The following is a 26,481-nucleotide window of genomic DNA, read 5'->3' as shown; positions in this document are numbered from 1 at the left end:
GCAAGAGAACGCCCAAAGACAGCATGCCTCTCCGGCACGCAGCTCATTCGACGGTGATTTTCCGCTGTATTGTGCCCCTCTGCCTGTAGAAATCGTATCACACAGCGCACCTCACACTTGGCGGGAGACTCGATTGTGGCAGACATCTGAGCTTCAGATGAAGCGTTGGCCTTGGCAGGGGGGATGCCAATCACGCTGCGGGACGCCCCGCTTCCTAGCGCTTCGCGGACCTCCTGGCCGCAACATCGGAGGTTGAAAAAAAATGGCCCTCGTGTGTATATATATATATATATATATATATATATATATATATATATATATAATATATATATATATATATATATATATATATATTAGATGTTGGAATATGACAGCGGTTTATCTAAATGAGAGTAAAATTCGAAACTTACTGCCCTGGTGTAGACCTTAAAGGATACAGAATGAGTTGTCCCAGGAGGTCCATATCATATTTTGGTCAACGTTTAACCTCAGTGGTGTTGATTATAGCTTTTTGTCTGTGTTATTCCAATTTTTTTTTTTACAGTGTTTTGGGAACTTTTACTCCTTTTGTTAGTCCCAACGATGATTGAATGAACTGATGAAAAGGGTGAAGTGAAACATACGTGCCTAGTCCAGAACTCGAGTCTGATCTCTTGGATCGTAGCACGTTACGCTAAATACTCTTCTGAACTGCTGATCTGTCACCATGACTGCCGTGGCATCGTGTGATGTAGAATTGTCGAATCACCCGATTAAAACGAGTCGAAGCAGAAGTTAACGTAATCAGTGGCGCAAACAAAAAGTGAAAGTACTGGCATGGTAGAATATACCAGGGAAGGAAAGCATCGGCGGCTTCTCAGACACGACAATTAAATACCGTTCGTTAATACCACAGAAAAAAACAAAATATCTCCTGCAGACTAGTTCTTAGCTGCAGTGAGTGGGTGGGAAATTGGATTTGTCTCTGATACACTATGGCGATTTTGTTTTATCTCGTGGCTAGTATTTCTCACGCTATAAATTGAATTTATGCATTTACATGCCCGATTTTTGCAATTGCATGCCTAATTTTTTACAATGCATTTACATGCCTGATTTTTTTTGCAATAGATGCATTTACATGCCTGATTTTTTTGCAATAGATGCATTTACATGTCTGAATTTTTTGCAAGAGATGCATTTACATGCCCGATTTTTTTTTTTGCAATAGATGCATTTACATGATTTATTTTTTCTGCAATAGATGCATTTACATGCTTGATTGTTTTTGCAATAGATGCATTTACATGCTTGATTTTTGCCGTTGATGCATTTACATGCTTGATTTTTGTAATTGATGCATTTACATGCCTAATTTTTGCAATTTATGCATTTACTTGCTTGATTTTTGCAATTGAAGGATTTTACAGGCTTGATTTTTTTGAAATTGATACATTTACAGGCTTGATTTTAGGAATTGATGCATTTACAGGCTTGATTTTTACAATTGATACATTTACAGGCTTGATTTTTGCAATTGATGCATTTACAGGCTTGATTTTTGCAATCTTTGTATTTACAGGCCTGTTTTGTTTACCGTTAATGCATTTACATGCTTCATTTTTATATTAAAGATGCACTAGAATTAACGATTATCTGTATGCCGTAAAATTGTACTCAGTATACTGCATATTAACGTATTGTAAAGTACCCCACAGTACAGGGATGTCAAATGCAAATTTCCTAGTTTTTCTGAGTTTTCTACAGTTAATAAGGTTTTGTTGTAGGGGAGTGCACGTGCTTGAGACAAAATTGATATAAATTTTGCCATTGACTTCTTTTAGGGTCGGACAGTTGCTGTTCCCATGCAAATATTATAAAGGAGTGTTATATTATTCAAGAGACGTAAAAATGTCTAGCTACTACCATGTATTACAACCTGGAAGAAGTCATTATGCACATATGTATTTGACGCTTCGTAATTTTACACCTGCTTCAGTTTATGCGTTCGGAATTACGACTGTGATACTTACATGTGTGTACGTGCGTGTTCGAAGTCTCATTCACTGGAATGTCACGTGAGAGTGATTATTATGCATTTGAAGCGTGTTTGTAAATATTTCCATGTACTTCAGCTTCTACGAAAGGAAGAGGTGAAAGTGTCTGTTCGTAATTGGATTCAGCACTTGGGAATTCAGGGTTCAGCAAGCGCCTTGTTCCGTTTCCTATTTCCTCTGACATAATAACTCTTTGGCTGTTTTGGTTTCCACTCGATTGCGGCAACACCGTGGCCTGGAATGTAGTCTGGACCGGATCCGTCTTAGGAAGTGTTCACAATCGGAAAATCACTTCCGAGGTTTTTCTTGCATCTTGACAGATTGCAGTACTGGTGAAGATAGTCTTCGAAGAAAAAAAACTTCTTTATTTTTTACTTCCTCTTTGTGCTCTAGTACTTGTAGGGCCTTGGCCTCGTTTATGGCGTCTACTCATATTTCATTTTTACTTGTACGATTTACTATTCAGAACACCAGATTATATAACTTACTGCCAGAAAATAAATAACTCTTTGAATCGATTCGAAAACTTAAACTATCACGTACTTACTGACAAGCGAAACGGACGCGTTGCATGGCAGGCCACTGTTTCTCTCGGTAATCGCATGTTTATGCGCGGTGTCCGCCGTCATAGTGTGAGAGCTTTCGATTTCTACCACTTGGCAGCGTCACCGTACATTGGCTGCGTTGAATGCAGTCCGCTTTTTAGCATTGACAAGGGCCTAGCAGGGAGTGAAATGGAAGCAGTGCTTACGTTAGAGTTAACATGGAGATGTACTGGTAGTCCCCGAGGGGGAAGCGGCATCATATACCAGTTTGCCTCTCGTCGCGCGCGAAGTGAATTTGAAAGCTCCACAAAGCGCAAAGGGACGCAGTAAGCGGAAGTATACATATTTAATTTTTGCACTAATGGCAACAAAATATAATTGTTTTGGGGGGCTGCAGGATTTCTTTTTTGGGGGGCTGGAATTGTAAAGGTGTATGTTACATAGCTGCGTTCTAGGGGGCCGTGATGCACTGGAAAATATTTCATAATTACCATTGATAACCTTTGTCTTAAAGGTTGTTCAAAGACAAAAAATTGTAATGGGTGTAATTTTAAGGCGAGATTTGAGTTACTTACTACTTTGGTTAATCTCTAAGTTCTTTGCTGCTTTCATTGAAAATTATGTTATGTAGGGAGGGGCTGTAGCCCCATCAGCCCCTCTGCGTACGCCGGTCACCACCACTGAGGATAAACGATCAAAAATATGTTTGGACATCGTGGGACCACTCTGTGTCGCTTTTAACACTTTTTACAATGTACTTTCACAGTGTAATTATAGTCTGCAGGACTTGGATATTCTAAATTCTAAAAAGGAAATATGTTTAGAATTTCTCGCAGATCGTTCTTGTCTATTCAGACAGGAGGAAGGCTAGACAAATGTTCTTCAAGATGTTCTAAATAGACAATACTTTTCGGAATTTCGAATATTCTTACGAGAGCCATTTTAGAAAATAGTTCGTTCTGAGGTCCATAGTTTAATGGAACAAGTTTGCTTTCGTCTCATCTGAAATTGGTCTGGTTGAGTATGATCTAGTTTCCAAATAGCGTAGGGGAATGTTTACGTGGGTTGGACATTTAATAGTGGCAACACTGCTGTATATATGCACTTGTACCACATGTTAATTGGATACCTAAACTACCTCCCAGTAAATGGACTCTTTCTTACAACACTAGGCGCATGCGCAGTGACGAGAGGAATAGAGGAACGTTGGTGTTGGCTGTCTAATGTTGTGTAGTCAGAACCCCACTAATGTGAAAGTTCTGGTGATTCTCGCCGTACCTCCAGGACAGATCGTCAATATGCAGTATTACTGTTCATTTTAGGAACATAACCTGCGACCTGCGTTGCGAAAGAAGATAGGACACTTTCTGCTGAATCCTCCCATCATTTTGCAGGACAATGGTCGGGCGCATGTAGCGCAACCTGTGGCTGATTTGTTAGCTCGATGGGGCTGGGAGATGCTCTACCAGACACAGTGACTTTGATTGGATCCCTAAGATGGAAGCTTCCTACCTGTTCCAGAGATTCTTCAGGTAATAGACTGCTCTATTCAAACCATCAAGAGAACAGGCACTGCTACAGAAATATTACGACTTTCACATCACTGGCAATGGTTGCACATAATGCTGGTAACTACATCGAAGGGCTGTAAAAGTTTCACAGAGGTATCTCCTTTGTATCATTTTTGAGAATAAATAGTTGCCACTACAGTGTTGTGTGAAAACTGTCTCAGTGGACGAGCCAGTTGAGCTGTGGACTCTTGATCTATCCCTAGAAAGGTTTCAGGTTCGAGTTCTGTCGTGTAGTCAGGAGAAACACTACCGGTGTTATGGAATCATTAAACCACACCCTAGAATTCCAGATTTATGTCACTTTGAACAGACAATGAAATGATGAAACTCAACATCTACTGTAGGATGCCAGGTTGTTTGAGTGAATATGGTGCAACTTGTAGGAAAAATAGCATACTACTCAATGAGTATCTAATGACGGCAATTTGCTTCTGGCTCTACGTTGGTGTTCCTTTGTGAGCGTGCCTTCATCAATTTCATCCACTCGCCACTCATCCTCATCGTCACGATTAACTTAAAGATGAAAAAAGTGCTAAGTAAAATAAGGCAAAAATATAAAATGCCGGAAATTCGATTCTCGAAAATTTTGCTTTCCCCGGAAACCTTCCTTATGCCTAGTTGAGTGTTTTCCCGCTTACTAATCCTTCGTAATTAACTTTCCACCATTTTTTTCTCTCCCGGTGTGAGTTTACAAGTTCCACATTAACGCATGGGTGCTCATTTGAGCCGGCGGAGCTGGCCTCGGGTTAAGTTTTAATTTCACACTGCTCACATTGTACCGAAAGAGGTTCCTTCCCGTAAATAATCGATTTAATTTCAGAGACTTTTTCCTCCTCTGTCGCTGACGATTGTGATTTCTCCATGTTGACAACTAGGATTCTTAGCGAGAGCTATCATCACAGGGCAAGAGTTAGGATAATGGACCGAGACGAGACTGTGCAAAGTCACGAAGAAGCCGTTTACGGACTCTAAGGAAGAATCTCGAGTCTCGTATTGCATGTTAAGTCGCGACGATGAGGGGGAGTAGTGATTATGCGGCATTGATAAAGTGTCATTCACAAATAAATATCCACCCTAGATGGGCAGGCCATATGGTACGAATGGTAGAGGAAAGAAGAGTTGACGGGATTCTTGTTGGGAAACCTGATGGTAAAAGACCTGTAGGAAGGACAAGACGAAGATGGAGGGATAACATTGAGATGGACCTAAAGGAAATCGGTAAGGATGGGAAAGATTGGATTGATCTTGCCCAGGAGAGGGACAGATAGAAGGCTTGTGTTGCTGCAGCCATAAACCTTCGGTTTTAAGAAGGCTAGATAGAGAGACCAGACAGTGTTCCTACTGACCCTCATGGCGATGAGGATGAGTACTGATTAGATAGCCTTGATGAATCACAAATTAATATTCATGCTCACGCGAGACAGTGTTCCTACTGACCCTAGGAATTCCCGAAAACCTGAGAAAGTGAGGGAAATCAAGTTAGGAGTTATGAAAATGTTAGGAAATTTTGTAAAAATAGTCAAAACCTTGCAAAAGTGAAAAAAATTAATTGCGTTTAGTTTGCCAGGATCGAAAACTACAAAAAGTGTTTCATTGCTTCTCCCAATAGTTAGATACGTGAGGAGGTCATGGAATATAGCACGAACTATTAAGAAAAGAAGCCATACCCAGTCCTCTGGGGAGGGTACGCCACTGGTAGAGTGCGATTCTTTTCATAACACGTCTGTCGGTTTTGCATTTGCAAGTTGTAGGCGAGTTACGGTTCCCGATGCCTCTTAATCACTTGGCGTGAAACCTGGTGAGGCGCTGATGTAATGTCATCTCATCTCAACACATCTTTCGCTGGCCGCCGCTGCGAAAATGATCCGACTCTACAGCAGCCGAGGACAAATTGGATGGTGGGTAATTTTCACGATACTTTGTTGGTTCGCTTTATTTTATGCCATAACATTGAACAAAAATTCTCACCAAAGCAGAGGTCTGTCCCAGTACAATCCCTCCCTTAGGAAACACGCAGGATCCAAGGGAAGCAAAATAAAATGATAATTTGCCTTCCAATATATTTTGCCACTGGCAAAGAAGGGAAAGATAATTGAAAACCTCAGAGGCGGGGTACAATAGTATTTTCTTCTTAATTACATATCATTGCTAAGCTATTGTGTGTATATACGAGGGTAAGTAAAAAATTATCTACACTTTTACCACAACTTTTCTCAGGTTGGTCACACTGCCTTCAGCGCTTGTGTTTTATCTTAATCGCTCCATTTTTATTTCTTTTGTTACAGATTAAACATGGCCGCTCCACTGGCAGTGTGCACCAGGGAAGATCAGCGACCAATGATCCGATTTCTCTGGTCTGAAGATGTGTCAGGGGTTGAAATTCATCACAGCCTTTCAGTACAATACAGGGACAGCGCTTTACCACGTGGAATTGTGTATAAGTTGATCGAGAGGTTTAAAAATGGCTGGACAAGCGTGAAACATGAAGCAGGAGTATGCCCATCAACCTCCACCACTGATGGGAACAAGCTTGAGAGATGATTCTGATGAACCGATGGTCACCCATCATTCAAAGAGATTATTCTGACATCATCAGATGTACTGAAAGCCTGATGAATTTCAGTCCCTGACACACCTTCAGACCAGAGAAATCGGATGACTGGTCGCTGATCTTCCCTGGTGCACACTGCCAGTGGAGCGGCCATGTTTAATCTGTAAGAAGGGAAAGAAAAATGGAGCCATTAAGATCAAATCTAGGCCACATGACCACAAAAGTACAACCTTATAGCACACAAGTGCTGAAGGCAGTGTGGCCAACCTGAGAAAAGTTGTGGCAAAAGTGTAGATATTTTTTGACTTCCCCTCGTATATATACAATACAGAGTATTTCTATACTGGGGCAATCATCATGGAAAGCTAGTTTTGGCGAAGCAACGATTCCTTCCAATCTAGTTTTCTTCACATCGACATCCAGTGTGACATCTTATTGTGAATCGAAGATGTACATGTCGATATAGCTTGTATAGAGGTTTCTCATTTCTTCAAAACATTTTTTTTCTCTCAAGCCATCCTGGGAATAGAAATGGAACTTGAGATCTGGGAACATGCGTGAAGTACAGAGGTGGACAAGGAGGAGAATTTACGGCGCTGGCGTGACTTTCTGGCTGAAGAAATCGTGACGCGGATCCAGGCTGATGATGTGCTGTGCTTGTCTACAAGACAACGTTCTTGGAATTTTGACCAAAAAAGAAAAAATAAGAATTAGGTCGCTATAGCGGCAGCTCGCCATTTTTTTCTTACTTGTTCCAAAATTTCCTAACTCCATTTTCCGTAACAAGCACATTCAGAGTTCTTCAGTTCTCGATTAAATCCAGTGGAGAATTGTCAATGTAGCTACTTTTGTAAGTACGTCATATGTAGAACAGTCCACACTGTGTCGATTTACACAATATGTTGACTCAGTGATACCTTAAAAGAGCATGAAGTGCTAGTGACGTACTTTTGGTGCATCAAGATATACATAGAAATGCACTAAAGGATCAGCTACTGTTACTTGTGGTGCCCTATCAATTGAGATCAAGCATGATGATTAAAAAAAGACAAACATAAGAAGCTCGTAGAATGTGTGATCCAATGCTTCCTCATTAACCACGAGAAAAATCCACAAAATCCCATAACAGGCTGTCCACCATCTTGGTCAAAAACAGTCCGCCATGTTGGATTTAATGCTTCAGTTCAGTTTTTCGGCCATTATTCCAAAGCTAATGAAAGTAGAAATTGATATTTTTTAAGGTCTTTCATTATTATGATTATACAATATGATGTTTATTTTTCGTGTACGCTTAGCCATTTTCTCATAATTCCAGAATGTCATAGGCGTAACTTGGCGGGGACAAGGAGAAAGTCCCACCCGAAATTTTCAGGTTTATTAAAATTTTCTTTTAGGGATATGAGGAGCAAAGTAATATAGAGAAATATTTGTGATTTCGCAAATTATCCTGGACACTATTTATATAAGAACGAAAGCGTTTCTATTCCCCTCCCCCCAAAAAGTTAATCCTCAGGTTCAATTCGGCTGCATGTTACGCCCATTCAGAATTTAATTAAAATGTATTAGTTACAATTATATCCCGAATTTTTTTTTAAGGGAAAACATATACGTATGTCTGTCCTGAAAATTTGTATTTGTATTTTTGTTATTTAGCGCCGCATTCTGACACGTTTTGGCTTATCGCGACGATGAGGATGAGTGACGATAAGATAAGAACAAGGAACAACTACCATGCCCAGTCGGGGACTTGTTATCGAAGAGAGAGGTTTGCATACTCACACACGCACGCACATAAAGGTCCCTGATATTTGAGACAGAAATTCTCTGTCACGAGAGACGAGACAGCGACTATATCGAGACCGAGTGAAATGGATTCATCAAGGTGTGTCTTATATTGTCAAGCTTTAAGCGAAATTATACGGACTTTGTGTAGGTGTAATTAACAGTCCCTGGATGGAAATATCATGTCACTTTGTGCGTAACGCGTTCCACTCTGTGGACGCTGCAGCAAAACACTTTACACGCCTCGTGTTCTTTTTACATAAACGTTCATCACTTAGTGGAAGGAAATAACCATATTTAGATTAGCCGCTGTCTCCTAAATGGCAGATGCCAAAACCGAAATGAATGGAACAACAGAATCCCGTTAGTGAGAAACTCCCACACCGCTTGCCTTTCATAGCCACCCTCTGCTATTGACATCACGCAATCGAACCAGGACTGTGGGACATTTCTCCCATTGCATCCAAGAAACCGGCGCTCCAGTTTCGTAACATTGTTTAGAAAATCACGCTCACCGACGGAAGAGAGACATGGTTGCCAACTTCATCCAGAGTCGCTAAATCTAGCCGATGTTATCATCCAGCTTGGTGATGAAATTCATTAAGATGCGTCGATCGACTGTTGTGGCCACTGGCGTACGCACAGAGAAGGCTGTTGGGGCTACAACCCCTTCCGAAATTTTGAGAAAATCAACATTTTCAAAACAAAAAGCAGTGAATTGCTATTTTGAGTGCGTATATCGTCCTCTGTGCTATCCAGTGTTGCAATTCCAGACCCTAAAAAAAACCTTTATTGATTGATTTCACACTGCGTCGCCATCGGGAATACTTACAGCTTACCCTTCCGCAACCCAAATTTTGATTTTTCAGAATCGTTTTTAGGAGAGGAGATGTCACACACAAACTAACAAAGGGGGATAGAGCGGGAGAGGGAGGGGAAGGGGGTACAAAGATGGAAAAAAAAACAGAAAAATGTACATAAGCGGGGATGGAAGAGAGAGCAGGGAGAGACAGGACCAGATTTAGATTTAGGGAGACACCATGAGGATCGACAGAAATTTTTGTAGGGGTGGGTCAGACCATAGAAAAGCTTGAATTGTAGAAATAATAACAATAATAATTATTGTTATGATTGTTATTGTATAATGAAACTTATGAACTAATAGAATTAAACAACTTTTATTTCATATATATTATCATATCCCGATTGGGGATTCTTCTATATATCGATCATGTTAGTGAATATTGTAAAGTAGTGTTAATACTACGTTGGGATCGAACCAGAGACCCCGAGTTGTCTCTTGGTTGGCGTAGCTATTCATCACTCATTATTACTCGCTTGGCCTGAAAGTGAGATGCGCGAGAGATCTCGTTACAAGGAATGGCAAAAGAATTGACTTGAACCAGAAATGGGTTTTATACTCTCCACGACTGAATCGATATGGATATCGTTAGGAAAAGGATCTTACTTGCCTCCTGTTCGGATGATGATTATTCCCACAGGTTGACCTTTCAATAATGGCGTTTGTCACATATCTGACCTTCCGCACTCCGCACTCCCACCACTGTCCCAAAAACGATCTTGCAGCTCCCACGTTCTCACCATCCACACACATCGACTCCCGTCTTTCACCATCACCACTCGTCGACTGCCCCCTAACGTTTGCGTAATTGCTCATTAAGCATTCTTTTGTCTGCTTCCTGTTAGGTTAAGGATAACAGCAGACTTGTCACTTTTACCCAACACCTTGGGTACGATACGATATGCAGCACAACGCACATTATTTTTTCTACATTTCATACGGTTAGTGTACTGAAATATATAGTTATTCTATTTTATTAACTTTTACACATCTCCTTCAAGAAAAGTTTTAAAAGTTAGGAAGAAATTTTAGTCAAACTTTATGTTGTGTGACTTCTTACATGAAAAACTAATTTTGGTGATTTTCGAAACATTGCAACCATTTATTCTTTGAATTAAATGGTAGAATATGAAAATATTACTTGTTCCTGTATTTTACACTAACGCTTTTCTTTCTTTCGTTATTCTCTTCAACTACTAAGCAACTGAACTTTATTTCTATTAGTAAGAATAGAAAGCAACAAGCTTTCGTAATGGAAGATTTAGCAATTCTTGTGTTCCAGTTGTTGGCAACACTGAATAGACAGAAATCAGCACATGCACCAACACAATGCACATCAGTTGGTCGTGTAATTAACGCCAATAAAAATATTAATATTGTTTTTCACGGTGGCTGGCAGTTTTATTCTTTTACGTAACAAGAATTTATGCCACCGAGTTCCCATCGATTGCGCGTGTGTTCGGAAAGTGAAATTGTGTCAACGATTCTTTTCTCTTGTTTGACACGGGTGCATATCTGCATTGTCCTGTAAATTTGCTGTGTTTCCTGGTGTATTTTTTTATGAACCCACCTCAGTGTGACTGTATGTAAATTTTCAGTGGGACACGAGAATGGTTTTCTTTTAACTAAAGCTGAAGCATTCGTTCTTTGAGTTTGTTTTGATGTCCACTTTATGTACAGAAAAGCTAATCGGGACTGGACCTACGGTTTTAAGTGGGATCCGAAGCACCTTGATTACAATGCGGTGACGATACAACTACGCCGTAGGAGAACCTTTCGTCCATGCAGACAAGTTTGTTAGCATTGCGGCTTGATTTTGAATAGTTATCTTTTTGAGGACTGTACTGTGGAGAAAAGGTGTACAAGAGGAAATGAACTGCGCATTTGTTATAATATTGTCGGATGTACTGTATGTGTCTATAGTAGTCGAACTCACCACCGAAGTTCCCGGGTTCGAGTTCCGGGCTGTGCATGCGCCTTCTTTGTTAGCGCTCCTTCATAACTTTCATCTAATCTCTCACCCTCACCGTCGCGATTAACCGAAAGTGGCAGAAAAGCGGCGCAATTTTCCGTTCAGAGATGACAGCACAAGATAATTAATTTTGTTCGTAACAAAAGTAATGTAAAGTTAGATAGTTTGCCACTATTGATTGATTTAGTGTTTTAAGTCCACTTCATGCACAGAAAGGCTAATCGGGGCTGGACCTACAGTTTAAAGTGGAATCCGAACCACTATGTGCCTCCAGTTTGCCACTATTAAAAATGCCTTTACTTACCTTAGAATCAATTGACCTTAAAATCTCTGTGGAAAATAGATGTGTGATTTATGCAATAGTAATAATATCAAGCATTTAAAATTTAACGCTTCCAAATGAACAGATTCTCCATGAATTCATAAGAAAAGTCCTGGGACAAAGATTCAAGAACACGAACTCCATACTCAACTGAATTCAAGTTGTGTCTGCCAGTGATAACTTATTGATGATTTTACAAAAGGTTGAAAGTAACATTAATAGTCTAGTAATGTTATCGATTTTCTTTTGCCATCTGAGAAATTATTTGTAAGACAAACTAACTGTATCTGCAGTAAATAAAAAAAAAGTAACGAATCCGATTTTGAAGAGTCTACCACTCTCTGACATGTAGGTTCACTGCCATCTTGAAAATCGCACCAAAAATTCAGCTAAAACTAAAAACATCGACAAAACTATGCATTGTACGCAAAAAAGTAATGGCTAATAACAAAAAAAAAATAACTCTTCAATCGATTTTTATCTTCCATGTCCATATTTCAAACTGAGCTTAGTTTCTGCAATATTGCCATACTAAACCTTGCCGATCTGGCTAACATTTTTGTTGGTATATTTTAAACAAGGCGCTTATTAATGAAAATTCCACCGCCATATTGCTGTTCCCAGCCCGCTAGGTTCCATGTGGGCCATCTTAAGGAGACGTTATATATATATTTCGCAGCATTATATTAATAATAATTTGAGTCACTGCTTCACCAGAAACAACAGTAAAACACCATTATTCAGGAGCGTATTCCAGCCTATATATGCTATCTGCGAAGCCTGAAGCCTAGAATGTAAAATACTAAAGAAAAATCGATTAGAAACTGTGAATTTACCTGATTTCAAAAACAAGATAATGGCGATTCTGAAGGGGCCCCCGGTTCGATACCAGGCGGAGGCACATAGTAGTTCGGATCCCACTTTAAACTGTAGGTCCAGTCCCGATTAGCCTTACTGTGCATAAAGTGGACTTAAAACACCAAATCAATCAATCAATGGCGATTCTGAAGTTGGCAACCTGAATTCACAGGAGTTGGCAACCTGAATTCATAGGAGTTGGCAACCTGAATTCACAGGAGTTGGCTACCTGAATTCACAGGAGTTGGCAACCTGACTACCGTTGGGATGGCAACGTGGCTTCCTTCAAGACGTCAAGAATGAGCCTAGTCTTCTCCCCTCCTCCATAGCCTAGGAACAGGTGTCATAGTGAGCTAGTCCATGTCTTACAGTCAGCATACGCCACTGTCATTAGTAAAGGTGGTAATCGCAAGTTTGGTGCTCCTCCATATTCGGAAGACTGTTTGGCAATGTCATTAATGTAGCTACGATAAGATTGTGACTTATTTTTACCTCGGCGTTGAACCATTACCATTCGCCTTTGGACACCGCATATGGCCCATGTCAGATACGTCCTGCGTCAACCTACTTTTCGCAGTGTGAGGCCATGACCTTTCTCTCGCACGATGCTCACCTTGTGAATATGTTTAGAATTATTACGTGTACACACACTTGTCAGGAGTGAACATTTGCCACCACAATGGATTCTCGCAAGAATGTCTCTCACTTACTTTCTCCGAATCCGATGGAGTAAAGAAAGTACCAGACGATGAGCTGGGAGAAATGACTTTGTGGAACGGCGAAAGATGTACGAGTAGCTGCCACGAAGCTTTTGGTGCGAGCGTCCCCGGTTTGTTTGTTCAGCGCGTCAAGTTGTCGACCTTCGATCTCACCACCGATGATTCCGGGTTCAAGTCACGGGCAGGGCATGCGTGTTTATTGAGTGTTCCATTATCAGTTTCATCTGATCACCACTCAGCCTCAGGCCTCCCCGATGGCGCAGTGGTAACGTTGCCTTGTAATCAAGGGGTATCGGGCTTGATGCCCGATGGAGGCACATAGTGATTCGGACCCCACTTTAAACTGTAGATCCCGTCCCGATTAGCCAATCTGTGCATAAAGTAGACTTGAAAATTCAAACCCAGTTCAAATCAATTATCCTCGTTGTCGAGATTAGCCAAAACTGGCAGAAAGGTGACGTGAAACTACAATACAAACACAGTCTGCGTTTGAGCCCACTTATGCGCAGATAGGTTTGTCGGGACTGGACCTACAGTTTAAATTGGAATGCATACTACTATGTGCCTCTATCTGGCATCGATCCCGGGACCCATGATTACAAGATGAAGTTACAACTATGCTTTCGGTGACGTGCAAATATTGTTAGCGCCAGGGAATGTGTTCGTGGTGGTCCAATCGATAGAACGTCTGACTGCCACGTGGGAGACCCAGGTTGGATTTTTCCACAATGTCCCTGCATGGGGTTCACCCAGGCTCTAATAAATGGGTGGGGTAACGGGAGCCAACCCTTGGAGGTATCTAAAGACAGCTCGAGAGTGTTGCTAATCACATCACCACCAAAAATGGCCGAGATGGTAAATGTGTGAGGGCTCTTACCTCCAGAGTCCCCATATGCCTTCATGACAATGTACAAGAGGTAGCTTTACCTTTTAAGTCACATACACAAACATTATATATATAATTAGAGTGGTCCCTGTCGGGACCAAAATTATTTTTTTTCGTTTTTCAGTGGGGCACCCTGTGGTTAGGTTCTTTGTCAAGAGAAAGTATTACGGTATTTTTTTCATAATTTTTATAAAAGTTTTAGGAGTCGCTACCACATCGTTAAGTTTTGTATTACAAAAGACGTAATACGGCTGTTCGTAACTTTATTATAAGCAACTTAACAACAATATTAAAGATTATTTGTAAGCTAAATCAGTAAAAATATCAGAATTTAAACAAACTTACTGGAACTGTTACGTACAAAACTCTTAAACTTAGTATATAGTATATAATAATCATAATATGTTGTACATACATTAGAATAGCTAGGTGGATTTGCGCGCATCAGGGTATTTTTGTCTGTACTGTTTCACAAGCAACAACAAGTACTGTTTTTGTTCTTCATCTGTTGTATGCAATTTATTGTATTCTTCCATCAACGCCACTCCCCGCTCTGCAATATCGTTGACAACTCTCATAGAACGAACAAGTTCTCTACTTGCTTGATACTTCTCATCTTCCTCCCATAAGTCTACATTATTCCTCAGAAACTCTGAAGAAATACCTCTGATGTTGAAAAATCTGAGCGTATTGGCAGACAAAATCTTCTAGACTCTTCTTATCTACGAGATCGACATCTAGTGTATACGCTTTGGACGATGATAGTCCTTCGCCATGCAAGGCATCCACCATCTTTTTCGTTGCGAGAGTAACTTCATCATCGAAAAAAGCAAGCGCAACCAACTCTTCTGACAAGTACCACAGATGGCCTGTAAACTTCTTTGAGCAACTTTGGCCATCGCTTGATTGATTTTTTCGTACTCTTTTAAATATTTTAGAAGCTGCCGGCCATTTCTAGGTGCGCAACAACTAGAGGCAGCTTGAAACCGGTATCTCAGGTAAATTTTTACTGTAAATACACAAATATCACGAACTCCCTGCTCTTCTTTTCTTGTAAGCTTGAACTGGTCTCTCTATAAATAAATATTCAAGGACTAGATCGCTTTAGCCATCCATCTCGCATGATGTAGTCCCGCAGGTGCTCTAAAAGATATTCCTTCTTCCCTCGTAGGAATATAATCGTAAGGCTTAATAGTTCCTTGTAGTCATCTCGCGGCTGGAACTGTTCAAGCTGATTCTGGGCAAAGGAGATCATATCTGTGGTAATATTTCCAATCTGTTTTATGGCAGAAGTATCAGTGGTAACAGTTTGAAAGTGAGTTTTCACTATTGTGCTCCAAGTTTTCTTAAATCTTTTGAAAATTAATATTTCTGGACCAGTGGATGGGCCAAGCGCCTGAAGAACTATTCTTCTAGCATAATTTCCATAATGTGGTGGCGACAAGCCAACCATAACATGTCCTTTTCCATCTTCTGCTCGAACAAAATACACGCTCCGTTCCTTGGACCAGTATTGGTTGAAGTAGTGTCAAAGCTCATGCATTTTATTTGATCGCAAAGTCCCCACGCTAATAATGTCTCATAAACTGCTGAAGCAGATGCTTCTCCTGTCCCAGAAGCAAGTTTTGGCACTGCAAGTAGCTGATCGATGCTCTTACCTGACACTAGAATTGGAAGACGATTTACAGTTTCATGTCCACAACCGTATCTATCATTTTTCCGTCCCAGTGAATAGTAAGTTGCGCGTTTGGCTTGAACACATTTTTTAAAGACTTAGCAATCTTCTGTCGAAACTTTATTCTTTCTCGACGAATGGCACGTTTAATAAGAGTAGTTGTGAGGACGACAGCTGCTTTTCGGTCGCTTAATTTTGCAACATCGAGACTAACAGCCAAAATAGTGTCAAGAAGTTTCTTTCTACTTCGTTTCTTCGGAGGCTCTTCGGAGGTTGAGGGACCGGGGACTGAAGATGAATCCGATAAATCGCTTTCATTTTCACTTGAAGTAGGACTGGATTTTGCTTAGTGATTGATTTAATACTCTGCTCCTCTCTCTCCAGCATTTTTTTCATACGACCCTTTTTCTTTTCAGCCTCAGATTCTTTCTTTGCGATTGATTTAGCTAAGCCTCCGATTTTACCAGGGTGCCCTTTCTGTCGCTGGGAAATCACGATGATCTTTACTTTAGATTTTAGAAATTCATTATAACTGAGCAAAAGGAAACAAGTTTCGAGAGCGCAACAGTAGTTTTTGGGGGAGGGGTAATAATGTAATCGCGCACTGCCATTACGTTAGCTTTATTATAGGAGAGCCAGGAAGAGCAAAAGAGCAAAGTGTTATGTAATAGAGCCAAGCAAGACATGGCTCTGTGCTGTCAGAGTAGCAGTTAGATTTGTTCGCCCCAAGTGAAAATTCTAATTATGACAAAACTTGGATCGGCGGTAGCGACCTCTAAAACGTAATGAAATGTAATAAAATTTTACTGGATCTCATCTCTCAAGTAGGAGAAAGGAATGGCGTGGTGCCCCGATAATATTTTAGTAGTTGGATTTTAAGGACCACCCTAATATATATAACCTATTTTACTGCAAAAATTCAGCTAAATTGGAAAAAAAAATTAGAGGTCGCTCAAGCAACGTGATGTTTTGCCATAAGGATGCATATGTAACGTATAAGCCATGGGATATACGGGACGTTTACAGTATTCAATAATTAATAGGGAAATTGTACTATTTGCAGTATGAAATTAATTGTTATCACAAAATACAATTATTTATTTCATAATTGCAATTTATTACAAAAATAAATTAGATAAATTTAAATATTCAGTCTATTTTCAATTTCATTTAATATCAACTGCTATAAAATCCAAATCCAAGCGTCTGAAACATGACTTCCATGGTGCCCGACGACCTGAATTAGGCTCTCCATTTCACTTTCTTTTCTTGTTATTGACTCAGTAAATTTGGAGATAAGTCACTAAACGTTCAACAGTATCGTTGACAATCTTCAGTGACAATGGTTGCTTTGACTTCTTAGAATTTGTAAGAGGCAATCCAGCTCTTCGGTTCATATTGGAACCTGAAATCAACACGAGCTGGAAGCAAACATAAGATGCGAAGGGCGACTGAATTAATCAAATCAAACAGACCCTTTATTTCTAAGGTTTGGAAGTCTCCCCGATGGCGCAGTGGTAGTGTCGTCGCCTTGTAATGAAGGGGTCCCGGGTTCGATACCCGGTGGAGGCACAAGGGGTTCGGATCCCACTTTAAACTGTAGGTCCAGTCTCGATTAGCCTTCCTGTGCATAAAGTGGACTTAAAACACCAACTCAATCAATCAATTAATGAAACTAGACTAGTTGTACCGAGCCTGTCCAAAACGTAGTCACTGGGCATAGATTTTCCATCTCCAGTGTCTGCCTTGCATGGTGTTATGTGTATTGCCTAACTCTAAGGCGATGGTCGGCTACTGAAGACTTGCTATTTGTTATTTGAAGTTTGCCTATCGCCGTAGAGTTAGGCAACACACACACACAGCGCCATGCGAATGTGCAAGTATTTCAGGATCTAGGTTTTCCATCATTCAGTGCATAAAATGACACATGAAGGCATAGAGGAAAAATTTAACAGTCTATTGATGTCTTTGGAACCTTCGAAGCAAACTTTGTAATATCTTGTAATAGGAACGTTTCTGGGAGGGTGGGGTCAGTGTTTCAAATTAAGGGCCGCGAGTCGCAAAATGCGACTAGAAGTTTTCGTTTTTGCGCCTTTGTAAATCTTTCTAGTCGCCAGATTTGGCGACTGCACAACACTTGCGTTCGACTGACTCAACGGTTTACTATAGAGCGACCACAAGGGAAAAACCTTGGACGAAAAGCCCCGCGCAGCTTTCCCTTCTTCCGTTCAGCTCGGGCCATGAGGAAACATGGTCCACTCTCCCCCTCCCCCCTTCGCGGGAGTACGGTGCACAGGAGTCGCGGGTTTGCGCAGGTTTTTATGCTTGTGGTTCCACTATAATTTCTTGTTTGACACGTTAATTTTTTGGCCCGCTAATCCTAGAAAATGTTGTTGGAAAATGTTAGATTAACTCCAATAAATATTGAAATAAATTGTATTTGTAATCAAGTTGGGTTTATTATTGTTCGTGTAAACAGTGCGAATCAATGGATTAGTCCTAGTTGTAACTAGAGACCGGGCCTTTTTTTAAAATTTAACTTTCGGATGTAAATATGTAGCAAAGTATAGTAACATTTGTAAAATGGCTCAAATATGTAACTTCCAAAAAGGGGTAACTTTTGTTGCAAATTCCCACTCTTGCTCAATTTAATTGTATTCAAGGAACTGAACTTGTCAAATTCTGAATGCATATGTTAATGTATCAATGAAAATACTCTGTCCATACTTTTTTGACAACGAAATAACACTGTGTTGCTCCTTTTTATAATCATCCGAAGACCGAAATTTGGGACAGCTTTGTGACAAAGTGGTTGACTAACAGCTAGGGGTTTTAATAAACTGCAGATGCTATCAGTTTTATTTATTTCATTATTTTTAATCATTATCAAAGAGAAAAATAATGCGTAGGCCTTTCATACATGCGTAATTTTTTAAAAATTGAGGTAAAATGTGACGACTACGTTGGTTCCCAACCTCCTTCACCGTTAAATTTCTCATGGGAGGCGTTACATGCAAAGCTAGATTTTTTGTAGCGCTTGTCACCGTAAATGCCTTTAGCATATCTCGCATATAATCTATCCTCCCCGTCCATAGTGAGAACAGAGTTACTGTATTCGAAGGCACGTGTCTTGTGTGAAGTATCACTCGTCTGTTGATTAATTCTTTGCATTCAGCTCGCTCATACATATAGAGACCGTAGGTAGATAGTTCATAAAATTAAATGCGGATTTCTCGTAAACGATGCGCCTTTGTTTATAACCCGTACCTACAGTCCAACTTTTTTCTATGTATGAAAGAAGAACGCCAGATGCATCTATGAAAATATGGTAAAATATGGAACTAGTCCACCCTTTTACTACACGAAATCCCCAGGCACGCGGCTGGTATTGTACAGGGTCGGAAATGCATATTCTTTCACGACGTTAAATACGCATTTGGAGCATATTTGCGTGAAAGGAAAGGGGCTGCCTGTCTGTCGTTAGAGACGAAAACTGATCATAACTGCGATAGGTTGTTTGGAAGTACATTCTTCTCATCTTTATGTAATACAAGGTTATCGAACAGAAGGAACTTCTCCCAAATAAGGCCATGAATCTTTCAAAGTAGACCACTGACATTTTTTTTTATTCGCCGATGCTTTTAACATCTCCGCATTGATATAGCGGACCTCCTTCCCTTCTTTGTACCTAGCTGAATGTCTGCCGGAGAGGTGTTTATACGCTAAGCAAAGCTTTTGCCCCGTAACTGTGTATTATCAGATTCTTGCTGTCTTAGGTGGGGGTGTTTGGACAGACGTGAGCGATATTTTCCTTCCCTGTACACGAAACCTGTTGTTCCTTCGTTCTCTTTTTTTCATGTCTTCCACTTCGGTCGTGAGCAGAAAACGTTGCCAGGTGTATGGAGGTTAGTGTTACTCAGGTGTTACGCGCTCCCTGGCGAGTAAAAAAAGCTGTGGCTGGCAATGAAACATTGTATGCAGTCTTTTCGTAAAGTTTCCGTCGATTTCCTGCCGAATCGTGGATACGAAATTGAGTGCAAGTAACGCACTTCTCATAATAATATACATTTTTATGACGTTTGTTTCCGTAAGGCGCGGCAGGTTTCCTTTCCTACACTTCCGGATTTTTTTCCGCTGCGCATTCAGTGACAAGTTACGAGGTAACGGCTGGCAACACTGGTACGGACAGGTAGAGCAGCCGCTTCGAGTGAAGCCACGGCAGACGTACGGTCCTCAGCCCGGCGAAGACGTTGGCACTTTATTTTTCTCTCGTATTTTGTGAGCGATACTCGTTTCCGCGTTGGATTTTTACTGAAAAGCATCGGTTATTGTTCACCTGCCAACGGATTGTGGTGACTGTATGGCTTGTGGAGAAATGCATGAAGAGTAGGTGTTTGTGATTTCGCGTGAAGAAGGAATTCCGATTGTCATGTGCCGTCTCGTGTTATGTACTTGGTCAGTTCGTCTTCAGTTAGGAAAGTGTTGATTCGCAATGGTGGCATTTCAGGAAGAACTTCCCTCGGAAGGTGAGGACACGCACGAATCGGTGCCTTTTGTGTCCGATCATCACGACAACGATGAGTCTTCAACAGATCCGGACAACTGCGACAATGGATCAAACACCTCCAAGGTAGGGCCATGCTCTAGATTTTTATTCATGCAACAATGTCCCCCTTCAGATTCAATTTATCTCTAATATGTGGAAATATTTTCATATTATTAAATTTATTGATTGATTTGTTGTTTTAAGTCCCCTTTATGCACAGAAAGGTTAACCGGGATTGGACCTACAGTTTTAAGTGGGATCGGAACAACTGTGCCTTCACTGGGTATCGAACCCGGGCCCCCTTGACTACAAGGCCATCGGAGAGGCCCTAATATTATTAAAATATGTGTCGATAAACATTAATCGTTCAGACCGGCCTCCGTGGCGGAGTGGTTAGCATTGCCCGCTACGACGCCAAAGGTCCCGGGTTCAAATCCTGTCCTGGATGTGGGTGTTCTTTTTGAGTGTCCATTCATCAATTTCATCATAATAATCGGTCATCCTCATCTTCGCAATTAGCCCAACGTGGCAGAAATAAGCGCTCAGGTTTGCCAAACCAAGCTTTCTCCTCTTCCAGTGTATACAATACATTAGTATGCATAAAGTTAATGCCATTGTCAAGCTCTTTAGGTAGTCGACGTTCTAGGTTCAAATCCCGGCATCCTCATCGTTGCGATTAGCCAACAATGGCAGCGTAAGGAACCAAAATACGAAAAAAAATCATACAAATACTGAAAACATAGACAAGCCTTCATGCAGCACTGATCGGTGAGCATTACACAGTTAAAATTACATGATGTATGGTAAAATGTACACATGGTAAACCTTTAACTTAAGGGAGATACCACAGTTTGTTGTTATTAGGGTCACACACACACAATCTTTCCGACATAACAAGACACGTCTCACTTGGATAGAGTGTACGAAGGTGATATATTCCTAAAATTACACTTGAATGAATCTAGATAGATAAAATATGAATGTTTGTTTCTTTGTTTGTGTCTTCATCTGTTTCGTCATTCACTTCGTCAGTTCATTCGTTCTCATCGCAATTAAACTGGGATGAAATTTGATCTAAAGTGGCCATAAACTAAGATTTTTTTTTTGTTGTTGTTGTTTGAAATCTAGTTTAGGATAGGACATACTAATTGTGACTAGGCTCATAGTTTAAAGTGAAATCCGAACAACCATGTGCCTCCATCGGTTATCGAACCCGAGGACAACGGGTTGATTACAAGACGACAACGTTGTACACATGGACGTCCGCAGAATTTTTCCGGAGGGGGGCAAACAAGGCACATTTTTCCCTACAATAGTGTTGTTTCCTCAAAGAACATTGCTTCAATTTGAATTTATCATGTTCATGCAATAATTATCACTAGTGCTCGCAAGTTGAGGAAAAATCCTTTTTTTTCCTAGTGTCCGAAGACGAGGCCCAACATAATATATGTTCATTTTGCGTCATTGTAGGCCAGAGAAAGGTGGGTTTTATTTGTCCTTTTTTGCCTTTTCCGGCGTTTTTTGGCTTATTGGTCCTTTTTTTTAGCCTTTTTTAAGGTCTTAACGGCTTTTTTTTGCAACTTCACTTTCTTTCGACTACGTTTTTACTGCCCATTCTCAATTCGAATCATCAGTTCATCACCTCTTAAACATCCTCTCTGTAGTAAAGAAATAAAAATAAATAAATATATTTGAACCATCCCTGAAACGAGAGAAAAACATTTTTGGACTGAAAGAAGATGCATTTTATTCATATAGTTTTTTCGCACTGTGTGTTCCATACCACCAGAATTTTGTACTTTTTTTATTCATTAAATATGTAATTAAAACTGAATTTATTAATTAATTTGGATCACATTTATTCCGTTTTTAGGTCCTTTTTTTAAATATATTTTTAGGTGTTCTTATAGGTCTTTTTTTTGGCAATTTATAGGTCTTCCACTTCCGAGCCCCAATTATCACATATTATTGTGACATATGAAATTGTATGTGTGAAATATGTTACTTTTGGTTGACTTCCACTCCCCCCCCCCTTCCGGACGTCCATGGTTGTACATACTGCTGTTACTCTCCTGAATTATTTTGAAAAATGTTAATCTGAAGTATGCATATCTTATAGTTTAAATTTTACAAAACTAAAGCCTATATAGTAAATAAAAATTAATGTTTAATTCATGTTGGAACGAAATCGATTTCTGTAAGTGCTGGTGGATATATCTTTTTTGCACATTGCTTAGGGGACCATTTGTACGGAAGTATTTACCAAACATGACCTGCCTTGCTTCACATTGAAAATACAGTCTGTGCAATAATACATGGAACGTAAGAGGCGGAATGATACTGATTATATTTCAAAATATTTCTTCTCCGTTCACCGCGCCAAGCCAAACTTTTGTTAGCGTAGATTATAATTCTACCATATTTAATCGGCTTGACCGCTCTCTTTAAAGTATTTGGCTGCTGTCAAAATGTAAGATCAAGAGATCTAATTTGAAGGCAGTGAGGCCATGATGATTTGCCACCCTACTTCGATCGTTCGATTGAAAGGTGCTTGAAGTGTTTTCGCAATCTCCGTAGACTTGGACATTTTCGTGTAATGTCCAGGTAAAACTGAGACGTGTGATATTTGAAAAATTTACCTGAATACATTTACTTCAATACGCGACATGTTGGCACGTGTGAATCGTATATTTACGTGATTTTTTGTGTATATGTAGGTTCAGTGGCGGCGATTGGGTTCCAAAACCGGGGGGCAAAGTGCCAAACTCGGGGGGTGGGGTAAAGACAGTATATTTCCCTTTGTAGGTAAGGTTTAGCATCGTGCAGGGGCAAAAGTGGGGAAAAGCGGGGGCAACTGACCCCCTCGCCCCTCCTAATCGCCGCCACTGGGTAGGTTTATATATTTTCTTTATCGTAATTGCAAAGTTAATCCGATACCAGTAATGTGAACCTGTTCAGCGTTGTTGCATACTTTCATCTTAAAATTAAGTTTCCTCCGGGTTTCTTAGCGTCGAAACTAGGAGTCAACATATCGAGACTGGTGTTTGTAAACAGAGACGATGCTAGGGGGGAGTCTCGTTCTCGTCTCAATACCAATAAGTTACGCGAAAAAGAAATTTTATTTGTGGAAAATATCGTCCTGGCGGGGTCCTACATTGCAAGGAGGTACACAATTCAATCTTTCCGCTCGCATTCCCACCACAACCGCTTCGACATGAAAGGGAAAAGATTTCCTCTCAAGCTCGTCCAAGTGTTGGAAAGCAACGCCGTCGGAGTCACGCTAACACTCAACACATTGCTAAAGGCACATTTCAATGTATGACTGGCGGATTCGTGGCTGACTGTAGAATACAGAACCAAGTTGATTTGTACTAGAAAATTTGCAGAAAATATAGCGAAAATTTCATTATTAGCATTTAATCTTAAGGTGAGGTGTGACAATTTCGCACCAGGCATGCATTTATTACAATATCGTCGGAATGGGCGCTGCTAGTAAAGAAAATCCAGCCATAATTTGAGAATTTCCAAATTCAAATACTTAGGAGTAATATTAACAAATGAAAATTATATTAAAAGAGGAAATAAAAAGGTAGGCTTAATTCAGGAAATGCATGTTACTTCTCTCTTCATAAACTTTTGTCTTCTCGTTTAATATCTAAGAAACTAAAAGTTAAAATATACAAAACAGTAATTTTACCTATAGTGTTATATGGGTGTGAAACTTGGTCCCTTGCATGAAAGAGGAACATAAATTGAGAGTATTTGAAAATAATATCCTTAGGAAAATATTTGGACCTAAAGGGGATGAGGAGACAGGTGAGTGGAGAAGGTTACATAATTTAGAAGTACATAATTTGTATTCATGTCCAGATATTATTCGAATAATTAAATCAAGAAGACTTAGGTGGGCAGGCCATGTGGCACGAATGGGAGAGGAAAGAGGAGTTTACAGGATTCTTGTTGGGAAACCTGATGGTAAGAGACCTGTAGGAAGGCCAAGACGAAGATGGAAGGACAACGTTGAGATGGACCTAAAGGAAATCGGTAGAGATGGAAAAGAGTATATAGATCTTGCTCAAGATGGGGACAGATGGAAGGCCTGTATTGCTGCTGCCATGAACCTTCGGGTTTAAGAAGGCTAGAGAGTTACTTAGTTAATTTGAGGGTATGAATTTCTCCCCATGTTGCAAGTGGAATCGGTTTTTAAAAGTTGATTATTAAGCTAGATACCGTGTTTGACATATATGGTGAATAAGTATTTACAGAATCCTATGCATTCTTTATTTCAAATTCAAGTTACGGCTTAACAAATGGCAGTTTCGACTCTTTCTAACGCAAATATCATCTTCAATGGATCCTCTACCCGATCATATATTTTTTTCCGCCATCAGAAGTTTGATATCTCCAAGAAAACGAATAAAATAATTCTCCCATAAGCATAATGCATTTCTCCTTGCCTCAAACGGCCATCCTGGCAGTGTTGCCAAACCTGATGCGCATAAAAGAACTAAATTTCACCTTAAATTGAGCTAAAGTTGACTTTCAAGGAGCTATGTGTACTAAGGCTGCATAAAGTGCCTCCCATGGTAATTTTAGTTGTCCCCGGGGGTAGGGGGCGCTGCTATTATCGGTAACTTAAAGTGATGACAATCTATTCTTAGTTTTCACCGTCTAGATCTGACGGCATCACCCATCTGAATAATCCATTGATGGTTGTATGAATCGAATATAAGGGATTACCGTATAACAATAGTGTCATCTTCGCCTCAGCCAAGGCGGTATATAAAAGTAGCTGCGGAGGTAAGAGGGGTGGGACGACGCAGCCAATATAATAATATCACGTCACGTGCAAAATGTATAAGCAAGGCAAAAGTTCGTCTATCTGGGTCGAGCCTATAGTGGAACCACAAGCAAAACAACCTGCGCAGACCCGCGACTCCTGTACACCCTACTTCCGCGAGGGGGAGAATGGACCATGCTTCCTTATGGCCCGAGCTGAACGGAAAAAGGGATAGCTACGCGGGGACTTTTCGTCCAAGGTTCTTTCCCTTGTGGTCACTCTATAGTGATGGATGGCATGATACTGCGGCAAGGGGCGGGTGCCGCAGTTTACAGCCAAACGAGTGCACGAAAGAGCCAGATCTGGCCCCAATAGAGCTACGTTGACAACAATGCCCCCAGCTGCCTCAGAGAGAAGGAACTAGGGGAAAATGTCCCTCTCCCCTTAAGTGGGCATTATCCATTGTATTTCTATCTACTATATAGCCTATTACTACTAGATACTAGATATACGTTTCGAGGAAACACTTGTTCTCTTGTCTTCAGGTGAACAAATTATTTTTTGCCGGTGGCACCGCGGTCCCTGAAAGTCCGGGGAGGCGAGGATTTTACACCGGGAGGGTTTGTTGGATTTTGGGCCATGAATGTTGCTGATTTGCAATTTGATTTTTGTGCGAGATTCTTATGCTGTTCTGTGGGTTCATTCCGTCCCTGTTTGAGTACATTCGATTTTTCTATTTCTTATTTTCTTGTGTTATCCACTCTCGTTTGCGTGGTGGTTATACAGGGTGGCTCATATTGTATCGACCAATTTGAGGTGGCAACCCTGCCAGAATGCACGTTTGCATGGGCGACATACCCGCATCCATGGAAAGTTGAGAGTCTGGCAATTAGTTGGAGCGTTGGCCGGTGCAGATGCGATTGGGGCTGTGGAAGCAGTCATCCAAACAGGCACTGGACACTGCAGCGGAACAATGAAAATCGCCATGCACCTGTTCCAGAGAGAGACAGCATTCTGAAGTGGTTAAGCAGCGGAGAGCCACGGGCTGTGTTTTGAAGACTACGCTATCACAGGACATGTTGAGACGCAATTTGATTCATTTTCTGTTCGCTTTGCTTTTCTTCCACTTTCAGTTAATCGCGACGAAGAAGATAAATGATGACATGGGTAAAGTGATGAAGGAACACTCGCAAAGAACACCCACTCCCAGGTCGGAATTCGAACCCGTGTCCTCTTGGTGAACGTCGACGTTGATGTTACGTTAAGCTAGGAAAGAAGTAATAGAATTACCATCCACTTCACTCTGTTTTCAAATGAATATGGGCTTTTCCCCAAGCGAAGGGATTGAAGTAGGTTTTTTTTTTTTTTTTTTTAGC

At 40.6% G+C, this 26,481-nt stretch overlaps 1 protein-coding gene across 6 annotated transcripts in view; it reads left to right on the top strand.

The window, feature by feature from the left end:
• The window catches only part of LOC145988615 (uncharacterized), a 627,408-nt gene that overhangs the window by 521,710 nt on the left and 79,217 nt on the right, over positions 1-26,481 (top strand). Inside the window, exon 1 of one of the 6 annotated variants that reach the window (XM_083123631.1) lies at positions 20,018-20,409. The exons of the other annotated variants lie outside the window; for them this stretch is intronic. Within the exon in view, the coding sequence (XP_082979757.1) occupies positions 20,272-20,409 (138 nt within the window). The 5' untranslated portion in view covers positions 20,018-20,271. Of the gene's footprint in view, positions 1-20,017; positions 20,410-26,481 lie in introns of those variants that run through there. 6 annotated transcript variants of the gene reach the window in all.

Source organism: Lepisma saccharinum, chromosome 6, assembly GCF_977018435.1.
Source record: "Lepisma saccharinum chromosome 6, izLepSacc3.1, whole genome shotgun sequence".
Classification (NCBI taxonomy): domain Eukaryota; kingdom Metazoa; phylum Arthropoda; class Insecta; order Zygentoma; family Lepismatidae; genus Lepisma; species Lepisma saccharinum.
Note: the sequence above shows the minus strand (reverse complement) of the source record. Positions and strands in the feature narration are given on the sequence as shown.